This window comes from Polypterus senegalus, chromosome 8, assembly GCF_016835505.1.
Source record: "Polypterus senegalus isolate Bchr_013 chromosome 8, ASM1683550v1, whole genome shotgun sequence".
Taxonomy (NCBI): Eukaryota; Metazoa; Chordata; class Cladistia; order Polypteriformes; family Polypteridae; genus Polypterus; species Polypterus senegalus.
This window is the reverse complement of record NC_053161.1, coordinates 137,678,394-137,694,683: the sequence shown is the minus strand read 5'-3', so window position 1 is coordinate 137,694,683 and position 16,290 is coordinate 137,678,394. Positions and strand designations below refer to the sequence as shown.

The window sequence follows — 16,290 nt, the reverse complement described above, 5'->3', positions numbered from 1 at the left end:
TGCAGCAAATACCGCAGCGCAAAAACAATGCTGTGCCAATGACACACATTAAAAGACGCAATGTCGAAACAGAATAATCACTGCAGCCCAACAGTGTGCAAGTGAATCAACTCAGCCACGGACAGCAAGGCTTTAAGTTTTTACTAAAAACATTGTCTATCTGGAGGTCTTTTCTCGAGACAAAATTAATAGGACCCATATGCCACTGATACAGCTGAGATATGCTATTGCCAGTGTCTTCTTACAAAAGCCAGTAGGGTAGCAAGCACAGATGAGTCCATGTACTCTGTGTAATTCTTAAGAGTTAGCCGACACCTCTCCAAGGTCACGATTAAAATAAAACTGCTAAGGAGTCTTTGGGTTGTTTTTTTTCCCCAAAGACCACATGCAGCTAGTGTATTATATATATAGTTCGGCAACCCCCATTTTTGTTTTTCCGGATACACACTTTTAAGAATTTTTTTTCTGTAAAAACAATATATGGAATCTTTCGAGTCCCAACCTGCTGAATCTTTTTAATGAGGTCAGTGAGACTTGTGTTTAATGACTTTGTATCATAATTCAGGATAGGTTTCTCCGTTTGGAATTTCAGCACAGACAAAACGATCCACATCATTAGCAGTTAATAATTTTTTTGCAAAGTAACCAAAAAATGCATGTGAGGTAAACTCCATTGTTGAAATTCTCTTGACTTAAACTTCAAAGCCTTACAATATTTACATACTTCTGATATATCACCTATGTCCATATATTCAATCTCTATTCGCCTTGTCTTTATTTCTCCAAGTAATATTTTCTCTTTCTTTGCGTTAATGCGATGTTTACTTTTTTTTGACACTGTCGTTTTATTTCTGCTTTCATATTCTGTATCTTGCTCTGCATGTGTTTCGCACTTAAGAATTTTTGGAGACTTTTGAATTCCAGTTTTCATTATCTCTAACCTGCTCTGCATGTGTTTGGCCCCCTTGTTTTTTAACCTTTTTATAGCATTTTACTTTGTTTTCTACTCTGTCTTTTATTTCTGACCTTGTTTTATCTTGCTTTTTTTTTTTTAATGACACCTGGTCCGTGGTGATTATTTTCCCTTTTTCGAGTAATGATTTCCATTTGTTTGCACTCCTGCGATCTTTACTTTGTTTTTTTTACACTTTATAATTTTCCTACTTTCATATTCTTTAACTTTCTCCACATGTGTATAATGCCAAAATTTTTTTTTAGCCTTTTTGAATTCCACTGCTTTCATAATCTCTAACCTGCTCTGCATGTGTATAGCGCCAACGTCCCGATTGGACGAGCTTTTTTTCAAAGGAAAAAGTAGTGTTTCTTCACAATGAAGAGGCCTATGCGCGAGAATTAAAAGATTTGTTGTTTGCCGAAAGTGAAATCCACATACATGAGCAGGGTTGGCGAGTGACGCCCCCTAGTATTTATGTATGTGTATATATATATATATATATATAGTCAGGGATGCCAGGGGCAACGTGAGGGTACGGATGTGGGTCTGCGCCCACCCTGGATCACGTGGGGGCTGCCATCCTGGTTGCTTTGGGGGCCTTGGGTTGAGGGCATGGAAGCCCCACCCTGCAGGGCCCCATGGTCACTGCCAGGAGTCGCCTCAATGCCTTGGGGACCTGTTACCTCAGCACTTCCGCCACACCAGGAAGTGCTGGGGGGAAGATTTAAGAGGACACCCGCAGAGCTGCCATGAGAACAGCCTGCACTTCCGCCACACTGGGGCATGGCCAACGGGGGATTGTCGGGAACACCTGGAGCTCATCCGGGAGAATATAAAAGGGGCCGTCTCCCTTCATTCAGGGCTGGAGTCGGGTGGAAGCAGGACGAAGCAGAAGAGGTGTGGAGATGGCCCGTAAAAAGGAATTTTGTGGCCAGGACTGTGTTTTGGGGTATTTGTGCACTAAATGGACTGGGTCTTAGTGACATTATATTTGTAAATATTGTAAATAAATACTTGTGGTGGTGATTAACAACATGTCTGCCTGTCTATGCCCGGGTCGGCTCCACAATATACATACAGTATATACATACATATACATACACACAGGGTTTATGGAGATATAAAGATATGTATCTCACTATGGCGGCACGGTGGTGCAGTGGTAGCGCTGCTGCCTCGCAGTTAGGAGACCCGGGTTCGCTTCCCGGGTCCTCCGTGCGTGGAGTTTGCATGTTCTCCCCGTGTCTGCGTGGGTTTCCTCTGGGCGCTCTGGTTTCCTCCCACAATCCAAAGACATGTAGGTTAGGTGGATTGGCGATTCTAAATTGGCCCTAGTGTGTGCTGGGTGTGTTTGTGTGTGTCCTGCAGTGGGTTGGCACCCTGCCTTGTTGGCTGGGTTTGGCTCCAGCAGACCCCCGTGACCCTGTATTCGGATTCAGCGGGTTAGAAGATGGATATCTCACTATTTTGAGACCTCAAGAGTGTTTAAAAATGATACCATTTATTTTCTGTGATTTGTATACACTGAAGTGCCTTTTAAGTGTGTTGTGTATATGTAGACGAACGTAACTTGTTTAAGACCATTACTTTGTCATTTTACTCAGTCTTGTTGCATGGCATGGAGCAGTGCATGTGGGAGACTCGAATAGACTTGGACGCCCATCTTGAATTCAATGTTAACGGAGACTCACGCCTACATTTTATTTTCCGCATTTTCCCCCCAACAATCATTCAAAAACAACTTATGATTTTATCATCAAATAACATTTAAAAAAATGCGATCAATGGTAACAAAACAATTGCTTGTTAAGAAAATTTCCAGCAAGCAAAATGTTAAAGGCAGAATAAAAAAAAACAAACTAAATGAACATCTAGGCCTTAAAACTTTAGAAACAACATTGTAGGATAGGAAATGAGCAGCTTACGCTTGAAAGCCCTTGACCTTCCACAGTAAGGAGATAATGATCAAAAGTAATGCCTGTACGTGTTGAGCCTAATTGTGCGATAATCTACGGGGACAATACTTACAGGTTTATTTTTTTTCCATCAGGTTTGCTTTACTAGAATTTGGAAAAAGAACTTAACACATTAAGTGCCAAAACTAGAAATTCTAACAGAGGGTGAATATTTTTTCTGAAAAGACCAAGGATCACGTTCATATATGAAACAATGCCTGACTGTACAGAGCAGATGATAGACAGCAGTGCAAAAATCTGAGCTCTGTTTATATTTGAAAAATTCCCTTCAGAAAAAATGTTAGAGGTCTTACCTTCAAACAAGGGTTGATGGATTTACAGGATTTCCCATCTCCTGAATAACCAGGGAGGCAATTACAGGCACTCTTAAAGAAAGCAGGAGAGGAGTTATAAGCATCAATTGAAATTCTATAGAATTTTCATATCCAAAGTACATTAACAGCAGAGTTGTAACTTTACTTTCTATCACAGCAATGCACCATTATAATGTCTCACAACAGGAGAAGGTCATAAATAAACAACTGATCCATACAACGTGCACATTTCTGTCCACACACCAAATGACCAACTGTACTCTTACCCATAGGGTTTTCTGATAAGCATTTCCCAATTGTTCTTATCCATCTATTACAATTTGAATCTAAGGTTTTAGAAACACCCTTGTACCTTTGCCTTTACTAAACATAACATATAACTGGAAGAGAAACAACAGAACATCTGACACAGATGTGAGGGGACTCTATCACCCCACATACTATGGAGCTAGTTACTACTGTAAGTGATGTACTGTACTACATTTCATCTGGTACCAAAATAGTTTTTGGAAAACCAGAATAGCTCTAAATTAACTGAGCTCAGTCGATTCTGTGTTAGATTTGTTTTGTTCTGTGATTAACATCGGTAACGCTTTAACAGCCAGAATCCTGATCTGCACAGAGAGGTAAGGAAAGTGAAACAATAGCTCTAGAACAGGGGTCCTCAATCGCGGTCCTGGAGGATCGCAGTGGCTGCAGGTTTTTTGTTTCAACTCAATTGCTTAATAAGAAGCACTTATTGCTCAAGTAACACTTCTGCTTCATTTTCGTTGTCTCGCTCGTTAAGATTTTGAACCCTTATTGCTTATTTTAGTCTGAAACAGCTATATTCTTGGTTTTTAATTGTTCCCAATTAGCAATAACATGCAAATGACAAAAGAGACCAGCATTTCTCCATTTAGCTTGTTTCCGTTTACTCCTGTGTATGTATCTTGCACTATTAGGTTTAATTAAATACTTGGAAGGAAAGTGAAAAGAAAAAAGTGACGGACTGAGAATTACTCCTCCATTTTAGCCTCTATCTATATCTAAGATATGAGAATGACTTGACATGGCAGAGTTAAAGCGAAACAAGCAATGGAATTAAATTATTGGAATTGCTTTCTAATTAAGCAACCTGCAGCCACTGCGGCCCTCCAGTACTGTGATTGAGGACCCCAGCTCTAGAACATTAAAACAATCTACGTAGATGAGAACAGGCCATTCAGGCCAATGAAGCGTATCAGACCTATCCACTTCATTCTTCTATCCAGTGATAAGTCATGCAAAATGACAACGAAAACGGGCCTGAGCTGCCGTGAAAGCTTACATATTGTAATCTGTTCACTTAGCCAATAAAAGGTGTCATTTTCCCTGACTTCTCATTACATCCATTAAGGACTGCACAGTACAATATCCTATTACTATCTAGTGACAAACCTCAAGTATTTTTATCTAAAGGAGAAGCAACAGTCAACACAGGGTTGTACCTGTAGGGCATTTATCTTATTCAAAAAACTAACAACAAAAATGAAAAACTAATGTAAGATGGTCATACTGGAGGAGAGAGTTTTTTTTTCATTTAAACAGTTTAAATATGTTTTTAGTTAAAAAAAAGTATAATTTTTCATTTAAACTGTACAAGTCATGTCGCTGTCAACAGTGGAGTATGAGAGTGTTCACAAATTGCTTAATGCTTGAGAATTTTAAGTTATCTGTCTCTCCTTTGTCATTTGGTTTGAAACCAAAATTAGCCCACATTGCAGAAGTTACATATGGCTTTAAAATAATATTCATTTTCAATCTCACTACTTTTTTTTATAATACTTGACATCCACAAAAATAAATGAATAAGCAAATATGTGTAGGTCATATTTTACACAATTAAGGCACGTGCTACTGTGTTAAGTTGGTTAACTGTTCACTGGCAGGGTTCTAAATTAATAAAACAATAAAATATACCACACACAATTTTACAGTTTTCAAGTAGGATTGTATGAGGGGACACCAAGTCTGTTCATCCAGATACAGCTTTAAAACTTTAATCTGGGTGAATAAAAGCCATTTCACTTTAGTAACATCTTGTCAGTTTCCATGTACCTCCTCAGCTATAATGTAGAACGGTCTAGTCATATATTGGGGATATTTGAAGAATAAAAGAATTAAATATAAATTAAAATTAAGAATTACATTGAATCTAAATATAGTTATATATCACAAATATAAAATTACATGTAATTACATTTTAACTGTGTAATTTGCAAAATAAAAACCAATCCTTTCAGAATATAATTATTCTTCCCATTGTAATAAATCCCTGCTGTTGAACATTGGCTTTTCTGCACTAGAAATGAAGACCACAAGTTATTGTCGTGGCAAAAAATTTGTCACCAGAAGGCTTTTTACCGGAAAATGAAGGCTATTAGGACTCGAGATAGACAGACAGAGTTTTAAAGCTTTATTGCAATAAAACAACACAAATAACATGGACTCAACCCAATACGGCCAAATTGTTTATATAACAATTTCTTATCATTCCGTCCTCGTTCAATTATTTCATTTGTTGTTCTCCTCTGACTCCCTTCTACTCCTGTCCGGCTAATTTCTCATCTCTCTGCAACTGGGCCCCTGGTATTTCACTGTCTATTGTTCATTTCTAGTTTCTGTTTTTACTTATTTCTTTCATTGGCCAAGGCCGGTACAGGCATTCATCTTCCTTATATGGGCTTTCCTCTCATCACTTCCTCTTTCTCGAACTTTTAAGCTGGTTTGTCTGATGCTTAAAGCTAAGCTTTTAACTAAAAAGAATTATGGTATGTGCTTTTATTTAATAATTGAGTGGCAGTCCTGACTTGCCTTAATTTCTACGCTAAAGTTAATTTCTAATATATTCTATATTTATTGCTAGTACCTGAATATACTAATTTTGTTATTTTCCATACATTACATCATCTCTGACCTTGGCAGCAATGCCTTTTGCTGTTTGTGCTGATTCACTGTTCTAGCTGGTTTCATACGTGCCTACCAGAGCCATTTCTGTGGTATCGTTCCTTAGCTTCCCAGCCTTGAACACAGGTGTTCTCTTTATCATATCCTAAGCTGGTTTCTGCACGTCATTTCTTGTTCTTGTTCTGTTCCTTTTCCCACACTAGCAATTCTGCTTTAAACTTAAAAAAATAATGCAATATGACTGATTCTTAGTTAACTATTTGCTTGACCTATCTTATTTGCTTAACATTCTAATTTATGCTTAATCTAATGTTTTAGAAGCTTTTAATTACTTTTTATGGCTCTTTATGTTAATTTGCTAATTATGCTAATATAAAATTTTTCTCTTCTACATTATCACACAAGAGGTCTGCTCAGGTCTGTATGTATGTACAGTATGTATGTATGTATATATATAGAAAAAATATCCAACGTCTGTCTGTATGTCTGTCCGCTTTTCACGAGAGAACTGCATAACAGATTTAGATCAGGTTTTTTCCTGTAATTTGCTTCATTTTGCGACTTCTCTCATCGTACTAAGTATCATAGTTTCCTTGCAGGAGCAATTTATTCTCACTAATCCGAGACAGTGGGGCCCTCCTCACTCACGCGCCAGCCTCTGTTTGAATCAGTCTACTTCTCGCCACATTTTGGAGTGTACCTTTCCTCCGCTTAGCTAGTGATACCTGTTTGTTTATTGATTTTTAAACCTTGCCCTGTTTCACTACTACGCGGGCGGAGTCACAGGGAACAGCTAGTGTACATATAAATATATATATGGTGTGAAAAACTATTTGCCCCCTTCCTGATTTCTTTTTCTTTTGCATGTTTGTCACACAAAATGTTTTTGATCATCAAACACATTTAACCATTAGTCAAATATAACACAAGTAAACACAAAATGCAGTTTTAAATGATGGTTTTATTATTTAGGAGAAAAAATCCAAACCTACATGGCCCTGTGTGAAAAAGTAATTGCCCCCTGAACCTAATAACTGGTTTGGCCACCCTTAGCAGCAATAACTGCAATCAAGCGTTTGCGATAACTTGCAATGAGTCTTTTACAGCGCTCTGGAGGAATTTTGGCCCACTCATCTTTGCAGAATTGTTGTAATTCAGCTTTATTTGAGGGTTTTCTAGCATGAACCGCCTTTTTAAGGTCATGCCATAGCATCTCAATTGGATTCAGGTCAGGACTTTGACTAGGCCACTCCAAAGTCTTCATTTTTGTTTTCTTCAGCCATTCAGAGGTGGATTTGCTGGTGTGTTTTGGGTCATTGTCCTGTTGCAGCACCCAAGATCGCTTCAGCTTGAGTTGATGAACAGATGGCCGGACATTCTCCTTCAGGATTTTTTGGTAGACAGTAGAATTCATGGTTCCATCTATCACAGCAAGCCTTCCAGGTCCTGAAGCAGCAAAACAACCCCAGACCATCACACTACCACCACCATATTTTACTGTTGGTATGATGTTCTTTTTCTGAAATGCTGTGTTCCTTTTACGCCAGATGTAACGGACATTTGCCTTCCAAAAGTTCAACTTTTGTCTCATCAGTCCACAAGGTATTTTCCCAAAAGTCTTGGCAATCATTGAGATGTTTCTTAGCAAAATTGAGACGAGCCCTAATGTTCTTTTGCTTAACAGTGGTTTGCGTCTTGGAAATCTGCCATGCAGGCCGTTTTGCCCAGTCTCTTTCTTATGGTGGAGTCGTGAACACTGACCTTAATTGAGGCAAGTGAGGCCTGCAGTTCTTTAGACGTTGTCCTGGGGTCTTTGTGACCTCTGGATGAGTCATCTCTGCTCTTGGGGTAATTTTGGTCGGCCGCCACTCCTGGGAAGGTTCACCACTGTTCCATGTTTTTGCCATTTGTGGATAATGGCTCTCACTGTGGTTCGCTGGAGTCCCAAAGCTTTAGAAATGGCTTTATAACCTTTACCAGACTGATAGATCTCAATTACTTCTGTTCTCATTTGTTCCTGAATTTCTTTGGATCTTGGCATGATGTCTAGCTTTTGAGGTGCTTTTGGTCTACTTCTCTGTGTCAGGCAGCTCCTATTTAAGTGATTTCTTGATTGAAACAGGTGTGGCAGTAATCAGGCCTGGGGTGGCTACGGAAATTGAACTCAGGTGTGATACACCACAGTTAGGTTATTTTTAACAAGGGGCAATTACTTTTTCACACAGGGCCATGTAGGTTTGGATTTTTTCTCCCTAAATAATAAAACCATCATTTAAAAACTGCATTTTGTGTTTACTTGTGTTATATTTGACTAATGGTTAAATGTGTTTGATGATCAGAAACATTTTGTGTGACAAACATGCAAAAGAATAAGAAATCAGGAAGGGGGCAAATAGTTTTTCACACCACTGTATATATACAGTATATATGTATATATATATATATATATATATATATATATATATATATATATATACAGTATATATATATATATATATATATATATATATATATATATATATATACATATATATATATATATATATATATATATATATATATATATATATATATAGTATATATATATATATATATATATATATATATATATATATATATATATATATATATATATATATATATATATATATATATATATATATATATATATATATATATATATATATATATATATATATATATATATATATATATATATATATATATATATATATATATATATATATATATAAGGTGTTTCCTTACGATATTTGGTATTGCATCCTTAACATTGCAGAAACATTAAAAAATGCTATCTGCATCAAAAGGCAATTTTTATTATAAAGAAAGTTGTTACACAATGTTGTAATTTTTTAATTGGGACAAAGATAAACAGATTATTTGTAGCTACAGCTTTTAAAATGCTATACAGCATTGTTGTATGAAAAGGAAGTAGTCTCTAGGTTAAGGTCAACAAAATTAAGAGACTCTCTTTGAGCTTTGTTGATGGACATTTTGACATTTGAATTCATAATGTACATGTGTTGGAATGATGGGTATCTATGGCCTGAATAAATTTTCTCCTTTTTCGCAGTCTTTTAAAATGTTGCATCAGAAATATGAGGCATTGAATGTTGACATCAGTGCTGCTTGTCAGTTGCTATGTTTCTGCTTACACAGTCCCTTTGTTCTGATTGCATTTTCTCTGTCTTCCAAATATAAGTAAGGCAGGTTAGAAGTAATCATTAAGAAAAATATCTTTATAGAAATAATTTTCTCTAGTGTATGAATAAAAATGTATTGTCACACACAATTGCACACAAGAAGCCCTGTCCCTTCAGGGATTCCGCTATAAAGGCCCAATAGTAACCAGAAGTCGTCGTCCACTAAGAATCTGTGACCAATGACAGCAGAGCTCCGAGTCAGAAGTGACTTCATCATTCTTTTGTTGATTCACACAGAAGCTACAGTATTATTTAGCACTCATATGTGCTCTCTTCTTTGCTCGTTTAACCATTAAATGGGGTTACCCCCTGATTTCTCAACCCTTTGTTTTCAATCTCTCTTGCTTTCTTATATCATATACAGACATATTTATATGAAGGGCCAAACAACATTTTTCTCTGCAGTTTACAAAATAGTAAATTTTCTTCAGAGTAATAATATTAATTATGCAAAAAATTAATAAAACTGCACATCCAGTGTACTGCACATAAAAGTGATGCTCATCAACAATGCTCAGGAGAAATTCAAGCATTAAATGTGGATGACATCAGAATGTGGCAAGATGCTCCTTCTCTGATGACCCTTAAAGATGATATATTTAAAAACACCAACCTGATTGGGTCCAGTGTGAGTGCATTCTGCATTCGCGTGACATCCACCATTGTCTTGTAAACAGGGATTGATTTCTTGAAAGAGAAAAAAGAGACATGAAGTGCACTCTGCTATTTATTTTTTTGTTTTCATCCCATAAGCTAAAATAGTTGATAAGATCCAGTACGTAAGACTTTATGGTCAAAGCGACAGAGATCCAGTCTTGTGAGGGTGATATCAAAAGTATTGAGCATTGTGGATCGTAAGGGGGAAGGACAGGCATCTTGGCCGGGATAACAGAAGGTTTCATATTTGACTGGGAGAATGGACTCACCAGGAGCAGGTCTTTCCCCCAAACAGCAGGTGGAAGTGTTCCGATTAGGACAGCTGCAGGGTTGCATGGGAAATGGAGTCTGGAAATGAAACCCTATCAGGGTCTTTGAGGACCACCATAGGGTGCTGCTGAGGGGGGATGGCCCTGGTTCCCGCACAACCTGGCTGTACTCCAGACGACTTGCAAAGGAGACTGGAAGCAGTTCACAAGTCGACTTTAAAAGAAAGCCTGTTGCCTCAATTTAGGGAGTCACTGTTGGTAGACAGTGGGCTACACTCTTACAGGAGGAAAGAGGATTGTGTTTGGTGCTTTATTTTGTTATTATTCCTCTGAAGAAGGCATTGGGGCTCAATAAAACCCTTTATTTGAGTTGGAAATGTGTCTGAGCATCACTGGGTGAGAAAATGGCTCTTATTTTGCAACAATATCCAACAAATGTCGGGACTGAAAAAAGTGGCATTTAATTTATAATTTTATCGAAAGCAACTTTGTATTGAAGTAAAATGAAGGTTGACGGTGGTCGCCTTTTGGATTTCAAAATGTTAATTGAAGGTAAAGATCACAGAGGCCCTAATGGACTGCACATAGACATGTCTACCTAGACTTACAATAAACAAACTTGAAGTAGGCTTCTACTTTATGTAAAGGGTTAAAAAAAAAGGAAGAACATGAAGTTAATATTTTTTTTTGTCAGAAATCATGTATCTTGAAACAATATACTGCAGGGGTCATCAAATAGATTTGATCTGGAGCCAAATTCTTGCAGAGAAAATATTTTTGGACCCAGCATTGGAGGGTCCCAGTCCCAGACCCCACCTGACCCCAAAACTCCATCCACTTGAACAGGCACTTTTCCTGTTATGATTGGATGCACCCACAGTGGTTGCTTCAAATCACGTACTGTAACTTTTACTGATTAACTAGGAAGTAACCTTCAGAATTCTATGGGTGTAGAAATATTTAGGTCCATACAGTGCAACTACCCAAGTGACAGCAAAGTGACAGCATATTATTTGTAGTAAAATTATTATGCTATAAACAACCTCTGCTCAAACAAAACTGAATATGATTGATTCTTTGACTTGCTCCAAAATTAATCTTCCATAACAGAAACAGTCAATGACCATAGGAAGGGACTGCTAATTAGCTCTTTTATGATGGCGACCCCATCAAACTCTGGCCGTCAGCCTCAGGAAGTGCCTGGTGAAGTATTTGGATCTCATTAGGGGGAAATCGAGCAGTATTCATACAGTAAATGTTGATGCAAAATATTTGCACTATGCACGGAATGCACACAACTATTGTGAAACTAGCCAAAAAACCCTGAGATGCCGGAGTATAAGTAAATTGAACAAAAACGGTCTTTCGAAAATTCAATACGGCCATAAACAAACACGATGAGTCAAAAAGTTACAATCTTTGACAAAAGCTATAACGCTACAATACAATGAAACCTATCCAGATAAGGTGATTAAGAAAACACCGTACATTCCTATGGACTTATCAGTCTGGATTAATTTTACGACATGGGATAAAGTAATCTTTACCAGAGGACATAAGTAATTTTTGCCCTGTTTGAATCGCTCGTATCAGTAACTTTTCAAGGACTGAGTGTTCATATCTCAAAAATTACAAAAAACTTTTACCTTCTGTAAAAACTCCATAAAAAATAACCCCAGGTTAAACTTGTCCTGTGTGAATGGACATCTCAGTAAAATTCTGTCATTTAAGCATTTCAAATGGGACTAAAGTTACAGAGGTCCTCTGGTAATAATTATTTTACCGAGTGTCTGAAGGGACACCCTGAATAACTGGTGGTGCTATCCCTCGGAGGTCAATTGGCATGCTGATACACACAATTTGTACAGAAAAGCAGGTGACTGCAGACCAGTCCCCATTCGAGGTGTGAATGGACACATCATTCTTATAATAAGGGTTGCAAATGTTGACCGAACTGACGGTATTCAAACATGAATGAAAGGTACGGAGGAAATGCTGTTAGAGAGTGAAGCACTGCCAGAAAATCACAAAAGTTACACCACTTCCTGGTGTAAAAACTAATCTTGTTCGAACAGAGCTTAAAAATGACAGAGGTCCTCAAGTAATTATTTCTTTACTCTACCAAATGGTGCAAAAACGAATACCATACGAATTATGAGACTCTGTTTTGGCCAATGCAAAACTTTGTGTGTGGTGATGACAATTTTCTTGCCCCAGCAAACATGTGCTGCCTGATGGGAATTGTAGTCCTCATGTCCATGTGTTTTTTTTAAGTTACTCCCACTACCATTATAACCCCTCTTCCTGATACAGCATATAGCCTATATTTTAAGTTGAACCAATGGCAAGGCATGAAATTTTGTAAAAATATACTCAGCAGTTTTTTGCAGTTTTAGCAAACAGACAAACAGATAAACAGGCATCTAAACAGCTTACTATTCTATTTACTATATATAGATGAAAGTGAATTTACTTACTAAAAAAATACAGACTCAAGACAAAAATAAACTTAGTTCCAGAACTAAGAAAGCTGACATTTTATTCCTTCCTTCAGCATTAAAAAACAGAATGGAGTTAGTGCTTATTAGATGGATGAGTGGTTGTGCCACCACATACGTTAAATAAATGGAAGTGTTCCAAAAACCTATTGTCCAAAACTGAGGGGTGGCATAAGTCAAGTGAAGGGATGCCAACCCCTTTTGCCCCACTGGTGATGCCAAGCCTGGCTTAGTGTAACAGAAAACCAGCACACAGACAGGCTTTAATCACCAATTAATGATCCTGATTGCACTGGTTTATAATTTATGTAAAGCATGGTGGAAAAGGCACCAAAAACGAAGCCCCAGTTACCCATGTCCAATTCCTACCAGTTGTGTCCATACATGTTTTATTTTTTGGTTTGTATTTTGGTAAAGTATGAAATTTCAATTGAATGTTCATGCAATCATTGAAATTAAATGGTGCTATATAAAATATTAAAATATAAATAAGGGTGGGTTTATCAGGCTCACAGCTGCTAATCCAAATATGTTTCCCAAATTTTAAATGTACCACTCTTTTTTTTCCCTTTAAGATCCAATGTTTGCCTATAAAAGGGTATGATTTGAAATGTAACAGTCCTAAGAAATCTTGGATACTTGAAAACTTCATTTCACAGCCTTGTGGCTCTTAATACTGGAAAGAAATCCCAGGGAAATTCATGAGAGTAATCCAATGTGAGTAATGCAACAATAATAGTAATACCGTAATCCCGGAACTCCTCCATTTGAAACTCACCCAGCTTTTCATCCCTGGCTCCACCTGTCAATGGATCACCAATTTCCTGACCCATAGAAATAGCAAGTAGAACTGAGGAAACTCACATCTAGCTATTGCACGATCAACATGGGTGCCCCCCAGGGGTGTGTGCTTTCCCCACAGCTCTTCTCCCTCTACACTAATAACTGCACCTCTCATGGACCCCTCTGTCAAACTTATCAAATATGTGAAAGACACAACTATAATTGGATGAATAGTGTGTATACAGTATGAGGTTGAGCATCTGGCCCTTTGTAGTCATAAGAATCTGAAGCTAAACATTCTCAAAACTGTGGAGATGACAGTGGACTTTAGGAGAGGTCTCACAATATTATCTTCCCTTTCCATACTTATTACTGCTGTGACAGTTATGGAAACCATCATGTTTCTGGGATCCATAATCTCCCAGGACTTGAAATGGGAGACCAATGTAGGGGTCATTATAAAAAAGGCATGACAGTGAATATACTTCCTGCGACACCTGATGAAGTTCAGCCTTCCACAGAAGCTGCTGATTCAGTTCTTCACAGAAGTCATTGAGTCTGTTGCCAGCTCATCATTAACAGTGTGGTGCGTATCAGTGACTAAACATGACAAAAACAAGCTACAACAAAACGTCAGGTCTACCGAAAGTCTCATTGGTGCCAGGACCTGTACTATTCCAGAGTCATGAAACGGGCAGGGAAGATCATCACTGAGCCCTCATATCCAGGCCACAACCTTTTTTTTTTGGCCAGTCATTATAAATATGCACCAAAACAAGCAGAAATAAGTTTTTTTTCCCCCTCAGGCCATCAAGCTCACAAATGGTTAATTCAGCTTAATCATGCTGGGCATCCCACCCCCGGGGTCTTGCAATACTGTTTATCTATTACTAATACTTGTTTTTCAGTGTTGCACTCTACACTTTGCATGCATATATTATGCATATATTATATATACTGTATTTCCATTCTTTGTCTTGTTTTTTTATCTCAGGTATGTGATTAACAGTTGTGCGTATGTCGATTATGTAACTTATACTTGGAGAGCCATCAAAACTGGAGACAGATTACTTGTATGCTTGCATACTTGGTCAATAAATGTGATTCTGAAACTTGACACATATTACCTTACACTCACAAGAGAGCATAATGCAAATTTTTCTTTTCCATGTTGCACAACATTATGTGATGTTTTTATACTTACCCAGGCAGATGACCCCATCTCCTGTGTATCCTGCATTACAAAGACAAGCACGCTTCCCTGGAGTAGTCCTCTTACACACTGCTTGAGATGAACAGCCTCCATTATTACTGGCGCATGCATCCACAGCTGTAAGAAGGGAGAACAAAGCATAAGTACAGCTCAATTTATTGTGAATGTAGTGGATCATCAGCTATTAATTAATAGGTTAGAACAGTCTGTGGGGGTCTCTGGCTCTGTATTGGACTGGTTCTCCTCATATCTAACTAATAGGAGTCTCTCGGTTGGACTCTCAGTTGCATAAATTAACGTCTGTTACTGCTCCTCTGAGTTATGGGGAGCCACTGGTCAGACTGGTACTATTTTCCTTATACACCCTTCCTTTATCTCAGATTATAAATTATTTTAAGCACATCTCATATCACAGAACCAGAATAGGAGCTCCTACTCTGTTCAATGCGCGTATGAACTGGGTGTTGGGCAAGGTCGTGGGGTTCAGCGGCTGTGGGGCATCTATTGGTGAAGAAAGATTCACGAATCTTGACTTTGCTGATGATGCTGTGATCTTCGCGGAGTCAATGGAGGCTCTGATCAGGGCTCTCAAGAGACTGAGCAAGAAGTCTCAGTGTCTGGGCTTACGAGTGTCCTGGATAAAAACCAAGATCCAGGCCTTTAATGAGCTCTTGGGCACAGCCATCAGTAGTTTGTCTGTTTGCAGAGAGAGTAAACAACCTTGTCGAGAGGTTTACTTACCTTGGCAGTGACATTCATGTGCTTGGTGACTCTTCATATGAAGTCAGTAGACAGATTGGGAGAGCATTGGGGGTCATGAGATTGCTGGAAAGGGGTGTGTGGCACTCCCAATATGTATGCAAAAGGACAAAGGTCCAAGTCTTTAGAGTCCTGGTACTTCCTGTGTTACTATATGGTTGTGAGACATGGACGCTATCCAGTGACCTGAGACTGGGCTCCTTTAGTACTATGACTCTTTGGAGAATCCTTGGGTACCGTTGGTTTGACTTTGTGTTGCTCATGGAGTCCCGAATGAGGCACATTACCCGCATTGTGAGGGAGTGTCAATTACGCCACTACGGCCATGTGGCGCGATTCCCCTAAAGGGTGATCCAGCTCATAAGATCCTCATTGTTCTTTGCACGTTGGAAGAGGTGAGAAGCTGGAAAGTGAACTATAAGTGACATACACTAAGAGGAGCAAGACTGTTATAAATAGCATTGAAGGGAAAACCGGAAGGAAAGAAATCAAGAAGAAGGTCAAGGCGGAACATGTTCTACTATCTGAAAGGTGGTAAATTATACCAAGAAGTGAAACAAAGCAGAAGACAGAATACAATGGAGCAACTGGAGATTGAAAGACATGTCCTATGGCAGAAAACTGCTTATTTCTGCTGCTCCCGTTAGGGGTTGCCACAGTGGATCATCTTGTTCCATATCTTCCTGTCATCTGCATCTTGTTCTGTCACACCCA

The 16,290-nt window shown here is 38.3% G+C and overlaps 1 protein-coding gene across 2 annotated transcripts in view; it reads right to left on the bottom strand.

The window, feature by feature from the left end:
- stab2 (stabilin 2) overlaps positions 1-16,290 on the bottom strand; it is a 247,856-nt gene that overhangs the window by 79,330 nt on the left and 152,236 nt on the right. For both annotated transcript variants that reach the window (XM_039761804.1, XM_039761805.1), the window contains exons 42-44: positions 14,809-14,934; positions 10,011-10,084; positions 3,225-3,296 (exon numbers count right to left, since the gene is read on the bottom strand). In XM_039761804.1, coding sequence (XP_039617738.1) covers positions 3,225-3,296; positions 10,011-10,084; positions 14,809-14,934 — 272 coding nt within the window. The remainder of the gene's footprint in view (positions 1-3,224; positions 3,297-10,010; positions 10,085-14,808; positions 14,935-16,290) is intronic.